Raw genomic sequence first — 26,964 nt, 5'->3', positions numbered from 1 at the left:
TGATTGTTCCGATGGCGGAATGGGGTTTTAGCAGGCGTGGGATCAGGCTGTTTTTTCCTGATTTCTCCCGAATCGGTTGTTAACATTACAGCCGGTTTGCGGAATAGGGAAAAAGTGGGACTGTGATCCAGGCCCGCTGCGGATGCAATTGAGTAGTTCCCTGTCTCGCCATTCGGTGCTTTACCTATAATGCAGGTGGCGTGATGATGTCATCGCACCACCTGTATCGTTTCACTGGAGCATACATGGTCAGAAGAGACCAAGCCTGCAGCGCTGGAGGACGGTGTGGGAATGGTGGCATGTATGTATATAATGTTTTATTTTATTTTGTGGGCACTGTGAGTGCCACTTTATACAGGTGGAACTGTGAGGGGCACTATGGTGATATATTCAGGGGCACAGCGTCTGGTACTATATGTATGCAGCACTGAATGTGTGGTGCTTAATTTCAATGTGTAGCACGTTCGTTTTTAGGGACATAGTATGTGGCAGTATATTCAGGGGCACAGTGTATGGTACTATTCAGGGGAATAGTGTGTGGCGGTATATTCAGGGGCACAGTGTTTGGCAGTATATCCAGGGCACAATGTATGGTGCTGTTATATACAGGGGCATAGTGTATGGTACTATTATATTCAGGGGCGTAGTGTGTGGCACCATGAGAATTTTGTCTTAGTTTATAGGTGCGGATGTGTTGGAAAAGTGAGAAGCCGAAGACATTTGAGCGGCAAACTCTGCAGAAATGAGTCATAGTCGGGAGAAATCTACTGAGCTTGGTTCTGGTACTGTGTGTGTGTGTGTGTGTGTATGTGTATATATATAAATATATATATATATATACACATACATGTACTGAGCTTGGTTCTGGTGCTGTATATATGTACTGAGCTTTGTTCTGGTGCTGTATATATGTACTGAGCTTGGTTCTGGTGCTGTATATATGTACTGAGCCTTGTTCTGGTGCTGTATATATGTACTGAGCCTTGTTCTGGTGCTGTATATATGTACTGAGCTCGGTTCTGGTGCTGTACATATGTATTGAGCTCGGTTCTAGTGCTGTACATATGTATTGAGCTCGGTTCTGGTGCTGTACATATGTATTGAGCTCGGTTCTAGTGCTGTACATATGTATTGAGCTCGGTTCTGGTGCTGTATTTGTTTTAATCTGGTGCTGCACACTCCACACTTTCTCCACCCTTCTCACAGTGCCCAGCCTAACTAAATGGGTTGAGAATGCTAAGGGTACTGAATGTGCACATATAGGTCTATATGTAATGGATGAGTTAAATATTACAAGTGTAAGTCGGTATCTATGCTTATGTAATTATATACATAGTCGTAATAATTTTCCATGGCGCGACCCCCCCCCCCCTCCCCGGGCATGTATATCTTTGTCAGCAAACTAGAGAATCCCAAACTTCTGTATTAGCTTTACCCAGGATGTAATGAGACCCATGTCTTCCAAAAAGTTCCACCTTTTGAATCCTCAGTCCTCAAAATATTATCCCAAACGTCTTGGGGATCATCTAGATGTTTTTGACAAATGTGAGACAGGCCTGTATGTTCTTTTTGGCCGGCAGTGGTTTGTGCCTTGTGACTCTCCCATAGATGCCATTTTTGCCCAGTGTCTTTCTTATTGTGAAATCGGGTGCGTTGACCATTATTAAGACAAGTGAGTCCGTCAGTTCTTTTAGATGTTCATCTGGGTTCTTTTGTGACCTTCTAGATGATTAATGGATGCACTGTTGGTGAAATTTTGGTAGGCCGGCCACTCCTGGGAAGGTTCACCACTGCTGCAAGTTTTCTCCATTTGTGGATGATGATCACGCCTCATGCACACAACCGTCGTTCCACTCGGGCCGTTTTCGACGGCATTCAAGTGGCACCCGATAGTCTTCACGGACCCATTCACTTTAGCGGGTGAATCGGGTCAGTGAAAAATTATCTCAGTCTCCGATCTGAGGAAAGATAGAACATGTTCTAACTTTCCCCGGATCACTGATGGGACTCGGCCGGCACACACAGTCGTGTGCATGAGGCGTTACTGTGGTGCGCCGGACTACCAGAGTCTTAGCAATGGCTTTATAACTTTCCACACTTATAGATTACGATGACTTTGATTGGCATCAGTATTTGAATCTCTTTAGGACGTGGCTTTTTGAGACATTCAGATTGTCAGACAGCTTCGGGATGTTTCGATTCAACAGGTCTGGCAGTCATCATACCTGGTGGTGGCTCGTCAAATTTAATCCAATAGTCATTGAATTTGGTTAACTGGTTAAATTAGTAGCTAAGGGGGCAATTACTTTTTCACTTAGGGCCAGGTGGGCTGAACAGCATTTTTCAGTATGTTTTTGAAGAGTGGAGGAAAACCCACGCAAACCCGAAAAGAACATACAAACTCCCTGCAGATGTTGCCCTTGGCCAGATTTAAACTGGGTACCCCTGTGCAGCAGGGTAACAGTGCCAACTACTGAGCCACCGAGCTTCCTAGGATATCTGTATAACTTGGAAAAATGGGTGACTACCAAATTTTCTGCCTTACAGCTCCCACAGAGGTTGTCACCCATCTTTCTTAGGCTCTTGAAAAGCTAATATGCCTAGTAATACAATTGCAAGATGTGTCATACGTAATCAGCTCTCCATGCTCTGACTTCCCTCTGAGGTTTTGCTTATAAACAGCTAGCCTAAACAAGACGAGCTGCAGTGTAAAGCAAGGAAGGAACAGAGCCAAAGCAGCCTGAGCTTCTGATGAGACAGCTGGATTTCAGACTACCTCAGACTCCAATAGACAATGCAACTAAGCTGGAGCCACTAGTGAAGCCAAGCAGCAAACCCTGAAGAAAGTAGATCGCAGGTAAGCACCGACCATAGGTAGTGAATTAGAAGTTAGTGGGATGTTGAGTAGATTGGGGAGGTCTTCACATCGGGCACAAGTCATGGTTGACTGTATGAAACGTTGAAGGGACGCTGAATGTATGGATTGCTGCATATTTACATTTCCACCTGAAGTCATCGCCTGTGTAAGGGCTCGTCCACACGTAACGGAATTGCTGCGTATTTTCCGTCCACAATTGCGGATGAAAAATCTGCAGCAGAATACAGTAGCAGCAAAGTGGGTGAGATCTAACAAATCTCATCCACACGCTGCGGAACATTTCCTTGCAGAAATTCACCTGCGGTGCATATTTTCGTACCGCAGCACGTCAATTCCTGCTGCGGAAAGTGGACGGAATTGCTGCGATTTCCAGTGGAGACGTCGCCATCTCCCAACATTGAGAAAAATGCAGCAAAATCCGCACCATTTTCTGCAGTAGAAAATGCAGGAAATGGTGCGTTTTTTCCGCAGCAGAATTTCTACTAGTTTCTGCGGAATTGCTGCAGAAATTTTCTACAGCAATTCCGTCACGTGTGGACAAGCCCTGATAGGTAACGGTCAGCCGGAGGTGTGCTTATGTCACACGTGGCGCCGACTAGAACTAATTAAACAGCGCTTGTGCGCCCAGGCCCTTACATGGTCTTTTGGTAGAGGAGTTTTTTTAATTTTTCCGTTTTCATTCCACTATAAAGCACATTAATTTGTGCATATTTTAATCTCAGCGCAGCACCTGCCTGACAATTATCCACACTAAAATATGCAGATGTAAATTCGCTCGCAGCTTATTCACACCGTACAATGTGTTTCCACTCTATTGTGTTCCCACTGCCATAGGCATTTAATCTGCCAGTTTCCAACAACCCCCCCCCCCCCCCCCCCAGACCTCATAGAGTTCAGTCATTGCTACAAAGCGAAAAGATTCCCTGCAATATATACACCGATCAGCCATAACATTACAGGGGTTGTACAGGATTTAAAAAAACACGGCTGCGATCTTCCAGAAATAGCGCCACACCTGTCCGTTGTCTGGTATTACAGCTCTGCTCAATTGCAGTACATAGGGTTGAGCCGAAATACCCCACATATTCTGTGGGCAGATGTTTTTGGAAGAACACAGTCACGTTTTTCTAATCCTGTACAAACCCTTTAAAACCGCCTGCCTAATGTTATGTAGGTCCCCCTCGTGTTGCCAAAACAGCCCTGACCCATCAAGGCAGGGCGACCGGACATTAGCCGCAGATCCTTTAAAGAGGCTGTCCCCGCATTATAAGTGGCCTATATTGTACATGATGTGATCGGCGCTGTAATGTAGAGAACAGCAGTGGTTTTTTTTTAAAAAAACGATCATTTTTGACGGAGTTATGACCTATATGAGCTTTATGCTAATGAGTTTCTCAATGGACAACTGGGCGTGGTTTACTTTATGACCAAGTGGGCGTTGTACAAAGGAGTGTATGACGCTGACCAATCAGTGACCAATCAGCGTCATACACTTCTCTCCATTCATATACACAGCACATAGTAATCTTACTGGATCACTATGTGCTGTCACATACACACACATTAACGATACTCAAGTATCCTGACAATGAATATACATCACTACCAGCCAGGACGTAGTGATCTAGCTAGATCACTATGTACTGTATAAATGAATGGAGAGAAGTGTATGACGCTGATTGGTCACTGATTGGTCAGCGTCATACACTCCTCTGTACAACGCCCACTTGGTCATATAGTAAAACACGCCCAGTTGTCCATTAAGAAACTCCTTAACATGAAGCTAATATAGGTCATAACTCCGTCAAAAATGATCGTTTTTTAAAAATAAAAAACACTGTTGTAATCTACATTACAGCGCCGATCACATCATGTACAAGATACGCCACTTATAATGTGGTGACAGAGCCTCTTTAAGTCCTGTAAGTTGTGAGGTGGAACCTCAGTGGATCAGACTTGTTTTTCCAGCACATTCCACAGATGTCAAAGTAACATCCACATGAATGCCAGTAGCCAAGGTTTCACAGAAGAACATTGCCCATATCATCACACCCCCTCCGCCGGCTTATCTTCTTCCCATAATGCATCCTGGTACCATCCCTTCCCCCAGGTAAGCGACGCACACGCACCCGGCCGTCCACATGAAGTAAAATAAAACGTGATTCATCAGACCAGGCGCCTTCTTCCATTGCTTCAGGGACTACATATTAACGCCAATGGTTTTGGAGCACCTTTTAATATTTTTCTGCCGACAAAAATTTGTTTGACTGGCATTCGACATGCCAGTCTTAATATGTTGCCCCATTGTCTCTCTCACGTGGCCACCACTGAATATACGCAGGACTCTACTAAGTGGACAGTGCAGATGGAAAAAAATAAAAATTCTGTAGTCACAGATGGACCCTCATTCAGGACCTTCATCTATTGTGGAGAGGAGAGTAAAAGCAAAGAGCGGCTGGCACATGCGTTACACTGACAAGGATTCTGTATTATTCCTACTATTATCATTATACAAAGGACAAGTATTATTCACTGCCAATGTACAATTCATAGGAACAAGACGATGTGTCCAGGACGCAGATTGGCGTCTACCCCGAAGGTCACGCTCTAATAAAGAATATACATAATACGGGGAGTGAACGTCTGCTGCTCGAAAACTCAATTTGCTGTTCCAAGGGAACCAATTATGAGAAGAGAGCGGAAGTTTCCCTTTTATGCCCAGTAAGAAGGCGCTCTGCATTCAAGGAAGAAAATAAAGCTTTTCCCTATCTGCTAATAATGTGTTCCGTCAATTCCACCGCCGCCGGTCGTTCAGATTTTAGCTCAAAGACCAAGACATTAAACACATTCAGGGCTTCAGTTAGAAAATTAGTTGCGGATTTACCAATTGTATCGTATTTTTCTTTTGTGCCGTTCGCTCCACAGTTGTAAAACCGAACGCATTCTGTATGTGAAACATTATATGTGCAATATATTCTACTTCAACTGAAAAATGTATACATGAATGCTACAATGTAAAATGAGTACACTGTTTTCCGCAGCAGACATTCCGACCGAAAAACGGCACCACAATTTGGTCCAGTTTTTCGGCCAGAATTCCCTGCGGCGCCTACGGCGGATACACGGTAAGATTTTACACAGCGTATCCGCCCTGTGTGAACATAGCCTTATAGTAGTTATATTCTTGTATATAGGAGCAGTATTATAGTAGTTATATTCTTGTGTATAGGAGCAGTATTATAGTAGTTATATTCTTGTATATAGGAGCAGTATTATAGTAGTTATATTGTTGTATATAGGAGCAGTATTATAGTAGTTATATTCTTGTATATAGGGGGCAGTATTATAGTAGTTATATTCTTGTATATAGGAGCAGTATTATAGTAGTTATATTCTTGTATATAGGAGCAGTATTATAGTAGTTATATTCTTGTATATAGGAGCAGTATTATAGTATTTATATTCTTGTGTATAGGGGCAGTATTATAGTAGTTATATTAATGTATATAGGGGCAGTATTATAGTATTTATATTCTTGTATATAAGGGGCAGTATTATGGTAATTATATTGTTGTATATAGAGGGGCAGTATTATAGTAGTTATATTCTTGTGTATAGGGGCAGTATTATAGTAATTATATTCTTGTATATAGAGGGGCAGTATTATAGTAGTTATATTCTTGTATATAGGGGGCAGTATTATAGTAGTTATATTCTTGTATATAGGAGCGGTATTATAGTAGTTATATTCTTGTATATAGGGGCAGTATTATAGTAGTTATATTCTTGTATATAGGAGCAGTATTATAGTAGTTATATTCTTGTATATAGGAGCAGTATTATAGTAGTTATATTCTTGTATATAGGGGCAGTATTATAGTTATATTCTTGTATATAGGGGCAGTATTATAGTAGTTATATTCTTGTATATAGGGGGCAGTATTATAGTAGTTATATTCTTGTATATAGGGGCAGTATTATAGTAGTTATATTCTTGTATATAGGAGCAGTATTATAGTAGTTATATTCTTGTATATAGGGGACAGTATTATAGTAGTTATATTCTTGTATATAGGGAGCAGTATTATAGTAGTTATATTCTTGTATATAGGGAGCAGTATTATAGTATGTATATTCTTGTATATAGGGGCAGTATTATAGTAGTTATATTCTTGTACATAGGAGGATGTATTATAGTAGTTATATTCTTGTATATAGGGGCAGTATTATAGTAGTTATATTCTTGTATATAGGGGGCAGTATTATACTAGTTATATTCTTGTACATAGGAGCAGTATTATAGTAGTTCTATTCTTGTATATAGGGGGCAGTATTATAGTAGTTATATTCTTGTATATAGCAGGCAGTTTTATAGTAGTTATATTCTTGTATATAGGAGCAGTATTATAGTAGTTATATTCTTGTATATAGGGGGAAGTATTATAGTAGTTATATTCTTGTATATAGGGGCAGTATTATAGTAGTTATATTCTTGTATATAGGAGGCAGTATTATAGTAGTTATATTCTTGTATATAGGGGCAGTATTATAGTAGTTATATTCTTGTATATAGGGGCGGTATTCTAGTAGTTATATTCTTGTATATAGGGGGCAGTATTATAGTAGTTATATTCTTGTATATAGGGGGCAGTATTATAGTAGTTATATTCTTGTATATAGGGGGCAGTATTATAGTAGTTATATTCTTGTATATAGAGGGCAGTATTATAGTAGTTATATTCTTGTATATAGGGGGCAGTATTATAGTAGTTATATTCTTGTATATAGGAGCAGTATTATAGTAGTTATATTCTTGTATATAGGGAGCAGTAATATAGTAGTTATATTCTTGTATAAAATGGAAACCTAGCGAACCTGAACAGCGGCAAACGGAATCAATGGTAATTCAATCGATGCTTTCCATTTGCATTTCCGGTCACCTTCGACAGAAGAGACCTAAACGGGTGACATCGGTAATGTGAACGTAACACCCATTTTTTCAGACCCTGAGGCTAACACTATGTACTGCAGTGGGGGACGTTACCCAACATCTGTTACCCATGTAGGAAATCCAGGTAACTAAGACACAGCGGTAGAGAATATTAAGAACTTGACACGAGAGGAAGAGTTAGGAACATTTATAAACAGATGATTTCTGGATTTCAGAAGGAAATTCTCTTTATTACGTTACATTATTTATAATATTAGGGTCGCTCACTCCTGATTCTCCGGGATTCGGCTTTCTCCAATAGTCCACTGTAGATCTCCGCCTAAACTACGTTGTCTCTCGTCTGCTACCCCCATACATACCATAGAACTAAAATGATCTTTACATTAGACACCAATGTATCAAGGCACAAGTTTTCTATATATACAATATTATTTAGATCTAAAGAGCTGGGGTCATGCCAGGGCCCGTCCGAGGGCCAGTATACACTTGGAGCCGGCCACGAGGGAAGGGATTAAGGTTAGGCAATCCCCAGCTTCTTCTACCATCTACATTTGTGGTTACACAGCAGTATGGGAAGTGATGAAAGACTGAGTAGAGCCTTGTGCTTGTTCATTCCACCTGTTTCTGCCCCCTTTTTGGATAAATGGGCATTGTGACCCCCTGGGCCGGTTATCCCTTTGTTGTTTGCATATGCCTATGAAGCTTGGAAGCCCTGCAAAAGTTTACCCCCTCCCCAAGGGTAAAGGGCATGAGATGGGCCATCCTTCCCCAAGGGTCCCATAGCACCCCTAGAGGTTGTCTCTATGCAACATGCACCCTTTGAATCCAATGCAATTTTCTGTGTGCAACCGACATGTGTCACCTCTATCAGCCTAAGAAATAACATAACATCCACTTATAGAATATTATTGAACAGAAAATTGTATTTAATGCATAAAGTCACATGGAGGCAGCAATTAAATACTGTTCAGGCTTTGTAGCTACACACGGGGGGCTTCTCCCATTCCCCAGCTCCATTTTGGAAGGTCTCCTTCATTATGTAGATGGTGGAACAGGTGGTCTTAAATCTGCAGCCACGTTTAGGAGAAAGAGTCTGAACATAGTAGCAAAAATTATGGAAAAAATAGATATTGCTCAGCTAGGACGCCCCGGCAGATAAAGGTAAGTAACAGTGCAAGAATGCACTAAGATCCCTCGCACAGGTTGGCCTGAGCTACTTGTTACCAGAGACTGTGGCCGCTGTTGGCGAGACGGCATCCGTATTCCATAATTAACAGTCCACCCATCATGGTCTATAGGAAGTAGAGACATTTTGTGTCCTTTTCTTATATTTACACAATGTCACACATCAGCTCTATCGGAACATTGCTCTATGTAGGGTTTCAGGAGTATAGACAGGTCAGTCTCAGTGAAAATATTTTTTTTCCCAGAATACAAAATGGCTGCCTGCGCCAGAAAGGGGCACCAAATCGAAAGTTATACCTCATCTCCAAATGCTGTGCACTTAAATGTAACCTATTGTTCCCTGTTATCAGCCATTTCAAGGCTGACCGTAGTGCGCTTTGATCGATGATTGACAAAGTTCAAAAAGATCTCCACTCCCATCATCATTACTTTACGACTCTGATAATATCATACATATATTTTTATATATATATATATAACGTGTTTTTGGAAGTCCGCTTTACAGTTAGTGCCCCTTTAACTGTGCTTCATGATGTCACTAAGCTGATGGTGACATCAGCCCACAAAATGGCAGCCCCCATCCAAGTAGACACTGGATAAAAAAAAGGCACAAGATGTGCAAATGGACATCGAAGGGGTATTCTGATAACATAATACAATGACCTGTCAATCAGACAGGTCATACTGGATAGGGCAGGGACCCCCACCATTCTCAAGATGACTGCCCATTTGTTGGGTCTACAATTCCCACTGATTTCAATGAAGAAGTGTCTGTCCATGCGTGGTCATCACCACCACCAAAATATCCCTTTCAATATTATTAGAATACCCCTTTAAACGGTTTGCTGCTTTGGTCACTTATGGGAAGATCCACATTCGATGATGGTTTTCGGACATGTTTCTTGCTACAATGTAACGTGCCCCGAGATTGTCTGGCAATAAAGGATCGTTTTTATAGTTTTTTTTTTTTTTTTATCAAATAAGTGCAGAACAGGGTAAATTATTCATGACGTCTGAGAGATGTCGCTTTATAGCTGCATTATGTCGTTACAGGCGGCGCGGCCCCGGAGGATCATGGGAAGGTAAAGTAAAGCTTCAGTGCAGTGGGGTAGATTAAGCTCGGTGTCTTATTGTGCGTCTGCCATTGTTTAGAACGCTCCGAGGCTCTGACATTTGTATTTGTTCATGCAGCGTGATCTCGCCGGAGACGTTAATATTAATTTGTCTCTTTCCCCTCAGATCTTAACGTTTTTTTTTCCTCTTTTTACTTGGAGCTGCTCCAGTTTTTCGCATGTATGATAATTTTGACTACTCAAGTCGCTATCCAAATAATTGCCTGTCTAGAGCTTCAAAAGAAAAAGAAGAAAAAAAATAATTATCCAGGTCGTTGTCAAATTTATCTCACGGAACAGCAGAAACGAGCTGCCAGTGGTACAGATGCAATCAAAACAATTTTCGGAGATGTTAGAACGCGCCGTTCCCCTATACATGGAGGAGGAAGACATTTGGTAGATGGAGCCAATATTCACCTGAGGTGTGGGAACATATCGGAGAAACGGGACTCACGTTTAATGCATGAGACCCGTTGCTGCTACCTGATCAGCGTGACAATACTAAAGATAAAGCCCTTGTCGGTGGACCACACCAGACGGGATCTACCAATAATCTTGCCTGACTGTATCCTGCCGAGAGAAACCGGGATCGAATGGTTTGGATTTGTACATATTCGATCCTTAATTTCTCATGTGGTAAGCAGCACTAGAGTCTCTGGTGGCTGCTTATCTCCCTCAATAAAAATAACATGCATGTTTACGGGTAGTTCAGAAAGATGCCCAGTTGTTTGCCAGTATCTGTAGACCATCTCTGGAGACTCGATCATTGGACCGTGTAAAGACGGCCATCGATCTGCCGACAAACGAGCAATCGCTCATTTTTCAGCTGATCGCATCTTTTATATGAGCATAAAAATCATCTGTAAATAAAAATTGATTTAAACCCCCCCCCCCCCCAAATAAAATCATCTGTCGGCAGCACATCTCCCCGTGTAAACAGGGATGTGCCCAAACGATCGCTCTGTCACATACACTACTGATCATTACTCCACGTATACGAGCGCCGATCAACCTGCGTTACCAGCAGAAAATTTGCCTTTGTAAAAGATCCCCAAGACTATACTTATGGGTGCCATTGCTCCTTTTAAGTAGTTTACCAAGAAGTGCCAGCGTGCCACCTTCTATAGGAAGGTCACCTGTCCGTAAGTGCTCTTAGATGACCAGAAGTAACAAGAAGACTCCAAATGAGTCGAAGTGGCGGAGTCCAAGTGGTCTTTCAAGTGCTTTGAATGGTGTCATGTAATAGGTGGGCCGCACTATATGCACCTGCAGACAAATCGCCATAATGCAGACACCAGTGTAATTTAATGTGATTGGTTTCTAAATGAAAATATAAAAAAAAATTAGCTCCACCCACAAAATGGCTTCCTCCATTGTTTGAAGTAGACAGGTGCGTTTTGTAGAAGAGGATACCTTTTGAGAGCTTGGGTCGCAAATATCCTCACTCTGTAGCCGCGGGTTGAAGCCAATCTTCTATACCAACCACACGATCTACACCCTGGTCTGGTTTAAGTGCCTTATTGCTTTTGGAAGATAACGTAGAAGAAAAACAACAACAATATTAAACAATACAAATAGGAGGAGAGAAAACATCTAAAAAAATATACCTCTGCACTCTATAAAAATATAAGGGACATTTGCTGGTAACAAGATGCCACAGACCAACCCATGAAACATATTTAGTCTTTTTTTTTTTTTTCCCCCTAACCAACGTCTTGTAGAACCGTCTGGGTGGGTATCACGGCCTTCAGACCTCCAGCACGATATTTAGGTGAGAATCGCTGGGGGATGACATAGTTTCCTGCGGTTCGGAGGGGCTAGCAGAATCCCACGAGCTGCTGGGTGTGTCCAGGGTATTGCCCGTTGAACCTGTGCTCGTGGCGCTTCCTGTTCGAGAGCGGTATGGAGGAAGTTCTGTCTGGCTGGAAGTTTCCACGTCTGAAGAATACGGTGGCGGCGGCAAGGAGAACCAAGCTGGACGTGAGCTGTAAGAGGAAGACACATTTACTCCACTGTTGTATAATGTAAATTTCTCTATAAATTATATGAATACTTGAAGTTCACAAAGATCTCTGGGACTGTGTAACGTATAACGCTGTCGGCCACGCACTCTTGGAAAACAAAGTGAACCCTACTATTAGATGTATATTCATATAGATCAGTGGTCTCCAACCTGTGGTTCTCCAGCTGATGCAAAACTACAACTTGGCTGTCAGGGCATGCTGGGAGTTGTAGTTTTGGAACAGGTGAGGAGCTACAGGTTGGAGACCATTTATACAGATACAGTATATGCAGCCATACAAATACTTGTATATACATTATCTTCTTTTATGGATCACACTTGGCCAAAGAAGCAGTGGGCATAGAAGTAAGGCCACTTGGCTAGGCTCCGATTTACACTAACGGAGCCTGTAGGCACTACCTGTGGATCTCAATCCTATGCAACACTCTAGATAGGCAACTTTGTAGTCATGTGCTATTCCCCATGTTGGAATGACCACAATCAATACATTTGAATGCTTCTGGATAGATGGGTCAGCGCACCATGGCGTCAGAGTTCACCAAGCAGGCAGGTACAATGTTGTCCCAGCTCTGGACTGAGAGAGAAAACTATCACTCAACACAATTCATAAAAAAGGGACATAGGAAGTGTCTGTGGTGACTGGAAAGTGCTCCTCTACTCAACCCGAACTCTGAGCTTGGCTTTGGTTGGGAATAGAGGAATGGCAGTACCAGGGGCGGACATAGACAGAGGAAGGATTCTGTGCAAGAAAAGTATGTGGGCACCATGCTTTCTCACCAATTGATTTGTGAAGAGCAACTACCAGAGCGGTACTAGTTTTTTAAGTGGTTTAGCTTCTGCAGCTTCTATGTATTACAATACATAGAAGCTGCAGAATCCCATTTACAGCCAAATCCGTCAGAGAGCCGGTCTGCAGAGGCTCCTGTCATCACCTAAGCTTCATACTGATCAAAAGCAAAGCTAATCAATCAATCAATCAGTATTAGCCCTAATGCACATGACCATTTGATTTTGAGTCCCGTCAGTGATCCGTGGACATGTTTTATCTTTCCATGGACTGGAGAGTCGGGTCTGTTGTCACGGACCCGATTTACCCACTAAAGTGAATGGGTCTGGGAAAACTATTGGATGCCACTCGGGCTGTTTTTCACGGCATCCAAGTGGCACTCGGTCGTGTGGAACTTGGCTTAGACTTCGATGATGACAGGAGAACCCAAGAGTCGCTGCAGACTGTGCCAACAGAACAGCTCTCTGATGGATTTGGCTGAGAATGGGATTCTGCAGCTTCTATGTACATTGAAACATAGAAGCTAAAACGGTACAACATTTCAAATAAAAGCTAATTACAAAAGTGTTTTTTTATCGTAAAATACAAACATTTAATGAAAAAAACAAAACAATAAAAAGGTGTCTTTAAAAAGGATGAATTTCATTCTGCCGCAGTTGTCACTAGAAGGATATCACTGCATGTGGATTTATATGGATTTTAATGGGAGCTTTATAAGTTCAAATGCGATGAGATCCCCCTAGTGGTGACTGCAGTAAGCCAGGTTTTTATTATTTATCTCGGAGTTTTGATTCAGGAAAACAAAGCTCTCACCTCTATAAAGTTAGATTATGGAATTGAGCAGCTCAGAATTTGAGATCAATTTAAGAAAAAAAAATGAAAAGATAGCTGGTGGTGCCCCTCCCCCCCCTGTTTTCAGGGTCCCTGGACCGTACAAACAAACAAATAGAAGAGACACTCACTTGTCGTCCAGCACTGCTTCATTATAAGATGGCGGAGACTCAATGTTAACCGGCGGCTGATAGCTCTCACTAGACACGTAATGGACCCCGCTGTTGACATTGTAGGTGACTCTGCAGTTGTGTGGGTGATCCAGGACCACCAGCCTGGAAAGAAGCAGTGGATGTTGCAGCCGATGTACAGGAAGACTCATAAGGCTGGTGCGTTTCCTCTGGTGGTGCAGGACGAGAGCCAGCAATGCCACCACCAACACAAAGATGACTGAGCTCCCGATGATGGTGTATGTAATACTGGGGTAATAGAGCAGCTGGATTTCTGAAGATACGTACTCCTGCTCGCTGGCGCCCTCTGTGGAGAAAACAGAAAAAGGTTCAAAAAGAGAGATGACATAGCGGGTAAGATGCTCTATTTCAGATGCAGCCTTCCACTTGAGGCTACTAGGACATTTTGGGACTTGTAGTACATATGCATTATACGCCACCCTTCGCACTGTATGGGGACCCACTGCACCTCATTATGCCTCCGAGATCATACAGAATAAAACAGAAAATAAATAGCGACTGCTCTCCAATGGAGGCCGCATTACAGAAGCATGATGGCCGGTAATCCGGTGCCGTATAGTGGCGCCATACGATGGCCTACAACTTCGTATTATGTTGAGGGGTTCCGTGCACACCGCTCTGCGGTGTACATGAAGCCTTAGAGTATTTCATGGACTAATGAGAACATTGTATCACTCTGAAATAAAGTGACAAACTGTTCATTCTTCCTCTATGGAAGACATAATGTAACTTAAAATGCTGCTCTGAAGTTTCCTCTGTAGAGTAGGAGCCATCTGCTTGCTGACATTTTGCAGTAATTCTGAATGTCTGATTTGTAGTCCCAAATTTGCAAAGCAATAAAACATAAATTAAAGTGAAGATGTTCATGTCCCGTTGCGCCAGATACGATGTTACGTGGGTGAGCGCTCCGACAGCCTGACGTGGTGGACAATGAAATGCAGCTTCATAAGGATCGGTTAAATTTACTGGGGAAAATAATGGAGCCGGAAAACAAAATGCAACCACATCTTCTTTTTATTGGATATTAAAGTAACACTGCTGGCAAAATGGATACACTGTGTAATGCAGAGGGTGGAGCATGACACAGGTTTTCCCATCTCTGACATATCCACAAGATATTCCACAAATGTCCGATAGATGCGGGTCAACTTCTGGGACCCCCACCTCTCACCAGAACACGCCCCCCTGACCCCTGTTCTATCTTCTGCTGTTGATGGGCTCTGGCCACTGAGTTACGAGAAATGCTGTTTCCATAGCTTCCGAGTTCCAGAAACAGCGTAGCTTACTATGTAACGCGGTTTCCGTAACACCCATTTACTACTATAGGAGTTGCAGAAACAGCGTAGCTCGGCTGTTTCCATAGCCCTGGCTACCGCGTAACTCAGTGGTCGGAGCCCAGCCCTGCCGGACTGAGACAAAAAAGCAGGCCTACAAATACTAGGGTGACCCTAGCAGTTGGCAGATATGTATTAGATATAGAAAGAACCAAATGTGCCTGAGGCACACTGAAAATCGATTTCCCAACTGCTAATCAGTGTAATTAAAATATAACTTTTAATATTTTTGCCATTAAAGATGTCCAAGGGGACATAACATTCAGCACGAACAGTTAAAATTAGTAGCCAGTATTGCTCTAGCACACGCTTGTTTCCACTCGATCTGCATGTATTGCCAGACGGAGTGTAAGGTACTCAGATTGCAGAGTATCAGGTCGGCAGCTGCAGACTGCCGAGCTTTAGTGGATAGGATATGGTATGGTATGCGTGCTTAGGATTACCACGCAAGCTAGGCTCTTTAAAATTGTAAATTTAGCCCCCCCGACATGTTTCGCTGTCAACACAGCGTCCTCAGGGGATCAAAACGGGGCTAGTGAGCGCGCGTATGAATTGTCAAACCCTTTAAACATTTCGATTTGCATCACACAAGATTCACCTGTGTGAGAACCAATAGGAGCTCTGTACAGAGGACGAGCCTCCATAGTAGAAGATTGGCGTTTACGCCAGCCAATGTGGAAGCCATATATATGGCCAGTTACGATGCGCCGAGTGCGCATGGGCACTAGAATCACAACTGGACTTAGAAATTTTTCTGAGTTAACCATTGTAAACGGCGCCTGCGCACACGAGTCCTGCAGGGTCTTAGCCGATATCAACATTATCAGTGATAGATGCGCATGTCTAGGCTCTTCGAAAAAGAGCAAGCTCTCAGAATAGTAGCACTAGATGAGTCCCCGTAATAGAGACTTGACAGAAGTCATAATAGAAAACGTATAGATGGCCAATTTAACGCATTGGCACTATGGTCACGGTCAGACTTAGTCAGCTCTCCACATATATGTACATATTAGAGATCTGACTGGCTCGACAGCGCATGCGTATATCGGACCTGGACTTAGCCGGTTTTGGCATCTATGAAGATTTACAAGTGCATGTCTAGTCTCTAGTTAGATTCGGGAGAAATCAATAGGGCGCGCGTGCGCACCAGGGTCCAAAAGGGACTTAGACGATGTTTTGGATAGTGGTCTGAGTATGTTAGGGACGCAGAGGTCCCACAATTCACAGTTAGACTCAAGTTAAAGGTTCCGGACGTAAGAATTTAGTGCGCATGTCTGGGCACTCAGAGGATACAGCAGCAGGGATCGTTCCCATCAAAAGGTGAGTATTACAGTATATATATATGTTGTCCACACTGCAAGTTTAGCCTATAGGTTAGGTCATTATCCACAAAGGGCATGGCTCAACTACAATCTCTTGGTTCGAGTAGAGGGAGAATAAGGGGGAGGACAATTCGTCCAAATGGACATACATGACAATTGAATTATCAGTATAAAGATATATTGTCTCTTTTTCAATAGAGGTACGATTGGTCATAGTGACCAGGTGACAGCTGTCAGTGTGTATATATACATCAGGTGTGGCATTCTAAGTTGGGGCAATTATAGAAAGGCTACGAAGGTGAATCCCTAATTTAGTCCAATTGGGCTTAAGGATCTAAGCCTATGAATCCATTTGGCTTCTTCTTGCAGTAACTTTTTATCAAGATTGCCTGCTCTGGGGCCCAGCTTGACTTGGGTGATGCCCCAAAATTTAAGAGCATTGATGTCTCCTTGATGGTAAGATCTAATGTGTTTAGAAAGAGGTGTGTCTTCTTTCATATTAATCGTACTTTTATGCTTCGAAATCCTTCTACGGAGTTGTTGAATGGTCTTGCCCACGTATAGTTTTGGGCAAGGGCACTGTGCAGCATAGACAATACCACTACTTTGACAATTGATGAATTGTTTAATGGTAAAAATCTTACCATCGACTGGGTTGGAGAAGGTTTTGGTCGTCGGCATCAAGGGGCAAAAGGAGCATCTGCCACAGGGAAATGATCCCTGTATTGGGGGCGGAAGCCAAGTTTTTTGTAAAGTTAGTGGTCTCGAATAGTGGCTATGTGTCAAGTATTCACGGAGGTTCTTACCTCTCCGATATGTGACATTGGGAATGTTGGAGATTGTGTCACAGAGGTCAGTGTCTGTTAGTAGAATAGACCAGTGTCTCTTTAAGATGTTTTTAATTTGATATGAGCAATTGTCAAAATTCCCTATACATCTGATAAGGGGAGATTGTTTGCTACCATCAAGAGCATGTTTTTCATTCTCCTTTTTACCATGCAGTAGATCATCCCTAGATGTTGCCCTCGCCCTTGCATAGGCTCTATGCAGAGTTTTCTTTGGGTATCCACGTGCAAGGAATTTATTATATAGAGTATCACATTCCATTTGAAAGGTGGTTTCTTCAGAGCAGTTTCTTTTTGCTCTTAAGTACTGTCCAATTGGGATACCTTTTTTGAGAGCCGGCGGATGATAACTTCCCCAATGCAGGAAACTATTTGTTGCAGTCTCCTTTCTATAGATATTAGTTTGGACAGCCCCACCAGGGTCCAGGGAAATTTTTAGATCCAAAAAATTAATTTCATTTGTGTGTATAGTGTAGGTGAATTTCATCCCAATATGATTATTATTGATGACATCCATGAAATCAGAGAAGAGAGCAGTGTCTCCCTCCCAGAAGACAAGTATGTCATCTATGTATCTACCCCAGAAAGAGATGTGACAAGTGAAGGGGAGTAAATCCTCGTTAAAAATTAAAGTGTCCTCCCACCATCCTAAAAATAAGTTGGTGGGACCGCAGAGATTTCGATACAGGTCAGATATACACATATCGTAGCCGTGCCCCCTCCACCCCCTTTCAAAATCGTGACAACAGATCTGTAGACATCTCTGAGTCAGACGTATCTGGTACAGAAGATTCTAGATTTCTGTCTGACGACAATAGATTAGGAGCCAAACGAAAAATAAAAAATAGAAAATATAACCCGTCAAAAAGAACACCTACTGGCCCTAAGGGCATACCATCAATATGGACAGCTCACAACGGGCAACGTACCGCCACTTCGGCTATCTCAGCTATCTCTACACATGCTACCTCCTCAATCTCCTCAGCGCCCCATATACCCACAACGGTGACACCCAGTACCCCATTCTCCGTGGGGAAATATGCGGATGGCCCTATGAGGAATGCTGTGAACTTGGGAAATGCGGGCCCCTCAGCCTCAGCACCCACAAACACTTTCTCTGCGATTCCTTTTTTAGGTCTGCACAACACACCATGGAGCCAGACCAAATGACACATAGTGTAAATCGCCTGTCAGATGATATGCAAGTAGTAAATCTTTCACAATTTGAACTTAGCCCACAGCAAAAATCGCTTTTATGTAAAGGCCTATCATATACTCCCACTCCGAATTTTGATGAATTCACTTGGACTAAAGATGTCAATCTATTTGCAAGAAAGCTTGCCTTACATAAATATTTCAAGAATAAATCTGATGATAATACTGCATTTAATCACACTGAACTGACTACTTTACATGCACTAGAAGAGCTAGCAAATGAAAATGAATACCCAGCTGATATGGCTACTGGCCCTTTCTCCTCATTACGACCGAAGTCACGATTAACACCTCCAATATCGCAATATCCACATATCGATATATTTGTTAAAATGGTCAGTGCGGATCTAAAGAAACTTCAATTGCATAAACAAAAACCTCGAAGTAACCTTAGTAAATCAGAGAAAACAGCATTAGATGAACTCAGCAAAAATGAAGAAATTATATTTAAACCCTCTGACAAAGGGGGCAATATTGTTATTCTTAATCCTAAAGACTATGTCTCGATGGTCCAGAGACTCCTCAATGATACATCTACATATAAGGTACTAGATGGAAATCCGACGGAACGATATCTATCTGAATTACATACCTTACTGATTAATGCAAGGTCCAATGGACTAATATCATCTGAAGAATTTAAATCTGTATATAACTCCACACCTACTCTGGCGACTTTCTACGCCCTGCCCAAAATACACAAAAACGTTACACCAATACCTGGTAGACCAATTGTCTCCGGTAATGACAACTTAACGCAAGGTATAAGTACATATGTAAACGAAATCCTGTCACCCTTTGTTGCAGCCCTACCCTCTTTTCTACGAGATACCAAGGACACCCTCACCAGGATCCAGGGGATTAATGTATCTTCCACCACGCTAATAGCTACTATTGATGTCGAGTCACTGTACACTAATATCAACCATGATCTGGGCCTTAGTGCTGTACGACACTTTTTGAGCACTAAGGGGACTCAGTTTCAGGCACACAATAATTTCACTATATCCCTATTACAATTCCTACTCACACACAATTATTTTCTTTTCGATAACAAATTCTATCACCAACTCAAAGGCACGGCCATGGGCACTGTTTGTGCACCCACTTATGCCAACTTATTTTTAGGATGGTGGGAGGACACTTTAATTTTTAACGAGGATTTACTCCCCTTCACTTGTCACATCTCTTTCTGGGGTAGATACATAGATGACATACTTGTCTTCTGGGAGGGAGACACTGCTCTCTTCTCTGATTTCATGGATGTCATCAATAATAATCATATTGGGATGAAATTCACCTACACTATACACACAAATGAAATTAATTTTTTGGATCTAAAAATTTCCCTGGACCCTGGTGGGGCTGTCCAAACTAATATCTATAGAAAGGAGACTGCAACAAATAGTTTCCTGCATTGGGGAAGTTATCATCCGCCGGCTCTCAAAAAAGGTATCCCAATTGGACAGTACTTAAGAGCAAAAAGAAACTGCTCTGAAGAAACCACCTTTCAAATGGAATGTGATACTCTATATAATAAATTCCTTGCACGTGGATACCCAAAGAAAACTCTGCATAGAGCCTATGCAAGGGCGAGGGCAACATCTAGGGATGATCTACTGCATGGTAAAAAGGAGAATGAAAAACATGCTCTTGATGGTAGCAAACAATCTCCCCTTATCAGATGTATAGGGAATTTTGACAATTGCTCATATCAAATTAAAAACATCTTAAAGAGACACTGGTCTATTCTACTAACAGACACTGACCTCTGTGACACAATCTCCAACATTCCCAATGTCACATATCGGAGAGGTAAGAACCTCCGTGAATACTTGACACATAGCCAGTATTCGAGACCACTAACTTTACAAAAAACTTGGCTTCCGCCCCCAATACAGGGATCATTTCCCTGTGGCAGATGCTCCTTTTGCCCCTTGATGCCGACGACCAAAACCTTCTCCAACCCAGTCGATGGTAAGATTTTTACCATTAAACAATTCATCAATTGTCAAAGTAGTGGTATTGTCTATGCTGCACAGTGCCCTTGCCCAAAACTATACGTGGGCAAGACCATTCAACAACTCCGTAGAAGGATTTCGAAGCATAAAAGTACGATTAATATGAAAGAAGACACACCTCTTTCTAAACACATTAGATCTTACCATCAAGGAGACATCAATGCTCTTAAATTTTGGGGCATCACCCAAGTCAAGCTGGGCCCCAGAGCAGGCAATCTTGATAAAAAGTTACTGCAAGAAGAAGCCAAATGGATTCATAGGCTTAGATCCTTAAGCCCAAATGGGCTAAATGAGGGATTCACCTTCGTAGCCTTTCTATAATTGCCCCAACTTAGAATGCCACACCTGATGTATATATACACACTGACAGCTGTCACCTGGTCACTATGACCAATCGTACCTCTATTGAAAAAGAGACAATATATCTTTATACTGATAATTCAATTGTCATGTATGTCCATTTGGACGAATTGTCCTCCCCCTTATTCTCCCTCTACTCGAACCAAGAGATTGTAGTTGAGCCATGCCCTTTGTGGATAATGACCTAACCTATAGGCTAAACTTGCAGTGTGGACAACATATATATATACTGTAATACTCACCTTTTGATGGGAACGATCCCTGCTGCTGTATCCTCTGAGTGCCCAGACATGCGCACTAAATTCTTACGTCCGGAACCTTTAACTTGAGTCTAACTGTGAATTGTGGGACCTCTGCGTCCCTAACATACTCAGACCACTATCCAAAACATCGTCTAAGTCCCTTTTGGACCCTGGTGCGCACGCGCGCCCTATTGATTTCTCCCGAATCTAACTAGAGACTAGACATGCACTTGTAAATCTTCATAGATGCCAAAACCGGCTAAGTCCAGGTCCGATATACGCATGCGCTGTCGAGCCAGTCAGATCTCTAATATGTACATATATGTGGAGAGCTGACTAAGTCTGACCGTGACCATAGTGCCAATGCGTTAAATTGGCCATCTATACGTTTTCTATTATGACTTCTGTCAAGTCTCTATTACGGGGACTCATCTAGTGCTACTATTCTGAGAGCTTGCTCTTTTTCGAAGAGCCTAGACATGCGCATCTATCACTGATAATGTTGATATCGGCTAAGACCCTGCAGGACTCGTGTGCGCAGGCGCCGTTTACAATGGTTAACTCAGAAAAATTTCTAAGTCCAGTTGTGATTCTAGTGCCCATGCGCACTCGGCGCATCGTAACTGGTCATATATATGGCTTCCACATTGGCTGGCGTAAACGCCAATCTTCTACTATGGAGGCTCGTCCTCTGTACAGAGCTCCTATTGGTTCTCACACAGGTGAATCTTGTGTGATGCAAATCGAAATGTTTAAAGGGTTTGACAATTCATACGTGCGCTCACTAGCCCCGTTTTGATCCCCTGAGGACGCTGTGTTGACAGCGAAACATGTCGGGGGGGCTAAATTTACAATTTTAAAGAGCCTAGCTTGCGTGGTAATCCTAAGCACGCATACCATACCATATCCTATCCACTAAAGCTCGGCAGTCTGCAGCTGCCGACCTGATACTCTGCAATCTGAGTACCTTACACTCCGTCTGGCAATACATGCAGATCGAGTGGAAACAAGCGTGTGCTAGAGCAATACTGGCTACTAATTTTAACTGTTCGTGCTGAATGTTATGTCCCCTTGGACATCTTTAATGGCAAAAATATTAAAAGTTATATTTTAATTACACTGATTAGCAGTTGGGAAATCGATTTTCAAAAAAGCAGGCCTGGCACATAAGCACCCTGTCTAAAACCGGCCCTGGCCCTAAGCCGCCCAGGTCACAGGCACACCGCGCACGTCGGTCCAAAGTGATTTCTGTTGAATGTCAGATTACCGCACTTTTTATGAGGTAAAAATGTGTTTTCCGGTGGAGCAGCGAGCTCACAGGTTATGTGCTCAACATTCAGCTTTTCCCCTTCCCCATAGAGCAACAACTACAGGGTAATGGAACGTGATACTAGATTGAGTGATACTTGATTGAGTGATAAGAATATTGCTGAAATCTGCAATAATGCTCGGTAAAAGAAAACTGGTTCAGCCATCTAAGTAACTTTCTTATGCAGCAACCTCCTCACTACACTGCCTCCACCCAGGTAGGTATCCTCTCAGACAAGGCCACCCTTCAGGATTTCAACCAGGGTCTACACAGAAGACAGTGTTTAAGCACCAGACCACCAGCTCAGGCTGATCTCTGAGCTTTCTTATTGTGACCATAAGACCAAATGTTAATGTCACTTCCAGCAGGAATAAGAACATGTCATCTTTGGAAGAATTTGTTGCCAACGGTTAAAAGAAGAGGTGGTGCACTGGTAAAGATCTCTACTAACAAATTTAATGTGTGAGGACCATGTGGGTTCTATCCCCAGGCTCTCCAGCCTTAAAAGCCGTTAACCCTCCCACGCCATCTGCTGTCATGTCATCGAATGTTTTTCTTTTTGAAGGTCCGATTACCCGTTTTTAAAAGAGGTGAAAAATGCATCCATGTAAAGCTGCTGTGCAGCTGGCTCACAACTTGTGTGATCTGAGTTGAGCACAGGAATCACTTCTGTACAATGTGGGTTCTAGTCCTCCTGGCGACCTTAGGCAGCTCCCCTTTTCCCAAAGTGCCACGAATGGAGTGATTGATTCTGATACCTGTTTGAGTGATGAGTATATTGCTGAAATCTGTAATAATCTACTATATAAATACAGCTGTCTCAAAAGAGACAGCTGCAAAAGTAACTTTCTTTTCATAATTAACTTTCTTATGCAGCAACAATCTCACTGCGCTGCCTCCATACCACTATAAACACCACCCAGCAGAGCTCCCTTTTAGACAAGGACACACATCTGGACTTGAACCAGGGTCTGCACCAAAGACACTCACTGTTTAAGGTGCAGCTTAAAGAGGCTCTGTCACCAGATTTTGCAACCCCTATCTCCTATTGCAGCAGATCGGCGCTGCAATGGAGATAAGAGTAACGTTTTTTTTTTGTTTTTTTTTAAACGAGCATTTTTGGCCAAGTTATGACCATTTTTATATTTATGTAAATGAGGCTTTCTAAAGTACAACTGGGCGTGTTTAAAGTAAAATTACAACTAGGCGTGTATTGTGTTCGTTACATCGGGGCGTTTTTACTTCTTTTACTAGCTGGGCGTTGTGTATAGAAGTATCATCCACTTCTCTTCACAACGCCCAGCTTCTGGCAGTGCAAAGACACAGCGTGTTCTCGAGAGATTACGCTGTGACGTCACTCACTTCCTGCCCCAGGTCCTGCATCGTGTCGGACCAGCGAGGACGCATCGGCACCAGAGGCTACAGTTGATTCTGCAGCAGCATCAGCGTTTGCAGGTAAGTAGCTACATCGGGCGCACTGCAAAACACCATGTTCTGTCCTCAGTGCCTGAACCGCCGCTCATTAGTGCAGCGCCAGCCGCATCTCCTCATGCTGACCGCGCACGCACTTCCTGTCAGGAGCGTGGCAATGGCTGTATTACACAGCCACAGCCCCGCTCTATAACGGCGGAGATCAGAGAAACCTTTCATCTCCGCCGTTATTCCCGTGAATGCTGCGATCACAGCGGACGTCAGCATTCAGGGGAAAATGAGAAGGGGGGATGCCCCTTGGATCGCGTCACAGGGAATTCCTCTGACGCGATTGAGGGACATACCATATATGGGCAGACAGCCCAGGGTCCATTGAAGGACCTCAGGGCTGTCCTACCATATTTCCTGTTGTTAGGGCATACTTAGGTATGTCCTAACAACTGCCTGTGTACTATCAGTACACAGGCTAATGTACTGTAATATATTTATTTTTTTATTTATTTCAGTTACTTATATAGCGCCAACATATTACGCAGCGCTGTACAGTGTCCTCTTTTTACTGTCCCCATTGGGGCTCACAATCTAAATTCCCTATTTGTATGTTTTTGGGTTGTGGGAGGAAACCGGAGTACCCGGAGAAAAGCCACGAAAACATAGATACACAGGCTAATGTACTGTAATATAGATATATACCAGTACATTAAAGTTTAAAAAAATATAGTAAAAACAAAGCAATGTTAAATAAAAAGAAATACACATTGGTGCGGCCGTAATAACCTGCACAACAATTTTTTTGCGTCATTTATGATGTGTACGCTGTAAAAAAATAAAATAAAAACTGCTTTCTATCACTTATTGTGGGGCACGAGGTGCGATGATTAATTTAACCTCCATGTGCCTCACATTAATAGTAATTAACCCCATCATGTACCTCACACATTAACCAATTATGACTGAGAAACATGATGGGGTTAATTACTATTAATGTGAGGCACATGGAGGTTAAATTCATCATCGCACCTCGTGCCTCACATCAGAAAATGGAAGAACTTTTTTGTTTTTATTACTGTTGGCAAAGTATCGAATTGGTATCGAAATACTAAACAAAGTATCGGTATCGAAGTCCAAATTCTGGTATCATGACATCCCTACTCCCTTGGATGAAAAGCAACCCCACACATGAATGGTTTTTAGGGTGCTTTACTGTTGGCATGACGCAGAACTCATGGTAGCGCCCACCCTTTCTTCTCTGGACAATCATTCTTCCAAATGTCACAAACAGTCTGAAGGGGGCTTCATCAGAGAAAATAACTTTACCCCAGTCCTCTGCAGTCCAATCCCGGTACTTCCTGCAGAGGACTGTCCTCAATGATTTTCTTGGAGAGAAGTGGCTTCTTTGCTGCCCTCCTTAAAGGGAATGTGTTGCCAGAAAAACATGTTTGTGTTTTTTTTAATTAAACATTTAATGTGTAGGTGATTAAACATTGTTCAAATTTTTTTTATTTTTTTCACGAGTCAGGAAATATTATAAATTAGATTCTAATTTATAATAATTCCCATTGCTGGTCACTAGATGGAGCTATTCCCAAAATTGCAGCATTGCAAAATTGGGTAAAAAGCCCTCGCTCTAGTGAGCTCTCAGCATCCCCCCCTCCTTTATCCTGGCTAGTGCCGGGATAAACGAGGGGTTTGAACGGTCTAACCTCCTACACTGTGTGTCGCCATTTTTTGAGCTAACACACAGTGTAGTAGGTTTACATACAGTAGTAAACGTACACAAACACGAACATACATTGAAATCTCTTACCTGCTCCTGCCGCCGCGGCTCCCTCCGGCCCGTCCGCTCCCGCTGGTCCAAGTGCACAAGTCCGGAAGCCGCGACCGGAAGTAGTAATCTTACTGTCCGGCCGCGACTTCCGGTCCACAGGAAAATGGCGCCGGACGGCGCTAATTTCAAATTGGACTGTGTGGGAGCGGCGCATGCGCCGTTCCCACACAGACGGCGTACACAGAAGTGGATGGGACGGGAGCCGTTCACAGTCCCTATGGGACTGTGGCTGCCGTATTCCATGTCTGTATGTGTCGTTAATCGACACATACAGAAATGGAACAAAAAATGGCAGCCCCCATAGGGAAGAAAAAGTGTAAAAATAAGAAAAAGTAAAACACAAACACACAAATAAATATAAACGTTTTTAATAAAGCACTAACATCTTTAACATATGAAAAAAAAAATTGTGATGACACTGTTCCTTTAACACCAGGCCGGCCTCCACAAGCCTTCACCTCACTGTGCATGCAGATACACTGACACCTGCCTGCTGCCATTCCTGAGCACGCTCTGCACTGGTGTAGAACCGATCCCGTAGCTGAATCCTCTTTAGGAGAAGGTCCTGTCACTTGCTGGACTTTCTTGGCCGCCCAGAAGCATCTTTACAGCAATCGCACCTCTCTTCTTGAAGTTGATCCGATAAATGGTTAAAGGGGTTTTCCCAGCAGGGACATTTATGACATCTCGACATAATATGTCATAAATGTCAGATAGATGCGGGTCCCACATCTGGGACCCGCACCTATCTCTAGAACGGGGCCCCCTAAACTCCATTCTACCGCTCTGTGTTGCAAATCAATGAGGTGAATTCCGACCATAAAAAAGGTTATATGGTCTTGAGTTACAAAAACAGCGTATCTCGCTGAGCTACGCTGTTTCTGTAAGTCCCATACACAGATCGGAAGAACGGGGTTTAGGGTGCCCCGTTCTAGAGACAGGTGTGGGTCCCTGACAGGGCCGGACTGGGACATAAAATCAGCCCTGGCGTTGTTCACTATGTGCTGTCTTATACTGACATATTAACGATACTGAAGTGTTTAGACAGTGAATAGACATTCCTTCCAGCCGGGACGAGATGTCTATTCACAATCCCGAC

General features: G+C 42.8%; 1 protein-coding gene across 2 annotated transcripts in view; it reads right to left on the bottom strand.

Moving 5' to 3' along the window:
* Positions 1 to 8,038: 8,038 nt before the first annotated feature.
* The window catches only part of LDLRAD3 (low density lipoprotein receptor class A domain containing 3), a 126,837-nt gene continuing 107,911 nt past the window's right edge, over positions 8,039 to 26,964 (bottom strand). Inside the window, exons 6-8 of one of the 2 annotated variants that reach the window (XM_075838019.1) lie at positions 13,899 to 14,244; positions 11,540 to 12,111; positions 8,039 to 8,896 (exon numbers count right to left, since the gene is read on the bottom strand). In XM_075838019.1, coding sequence (XP_075694134.1) covers positions 11,874 to 12,111; positions 13,899 to 14,244 — 584 coding nt within the window. In that variant the 3' untranslated portion in view covers positions 8,039 to 8,896; positions 11,540 to 11,873. Of the gene's footprint in view, positions 8,897 to 11,539; positions 12,112 to 13,898; positions 14,245 to 26,964 lie in introns of those variants that run through there. The other variant, XM_075838020.1, reaches the window with a different exon arrangement.

Source organism: Rhinoderma darwinii, chromosome 9 (assembly GCF_050947455.1).
Source record: "Rhinoderma darwinii isolate aRhiDar2 chromosome 9, aRhiDar2.hap1, whole genome shotgun sequence".
Taxonomy (NCBI): Eukaryota; Metazoa; Chordata; class Amphibia; order Anura; family Rhinodermatidae; genus Rhinoderma; species Rhinoderma darwinii.
The sequence above is the reverse complement of the archived record's forward strand: the minus strand, read 5'-3'. Positions and strand labels throughout refer to the sequence as shown.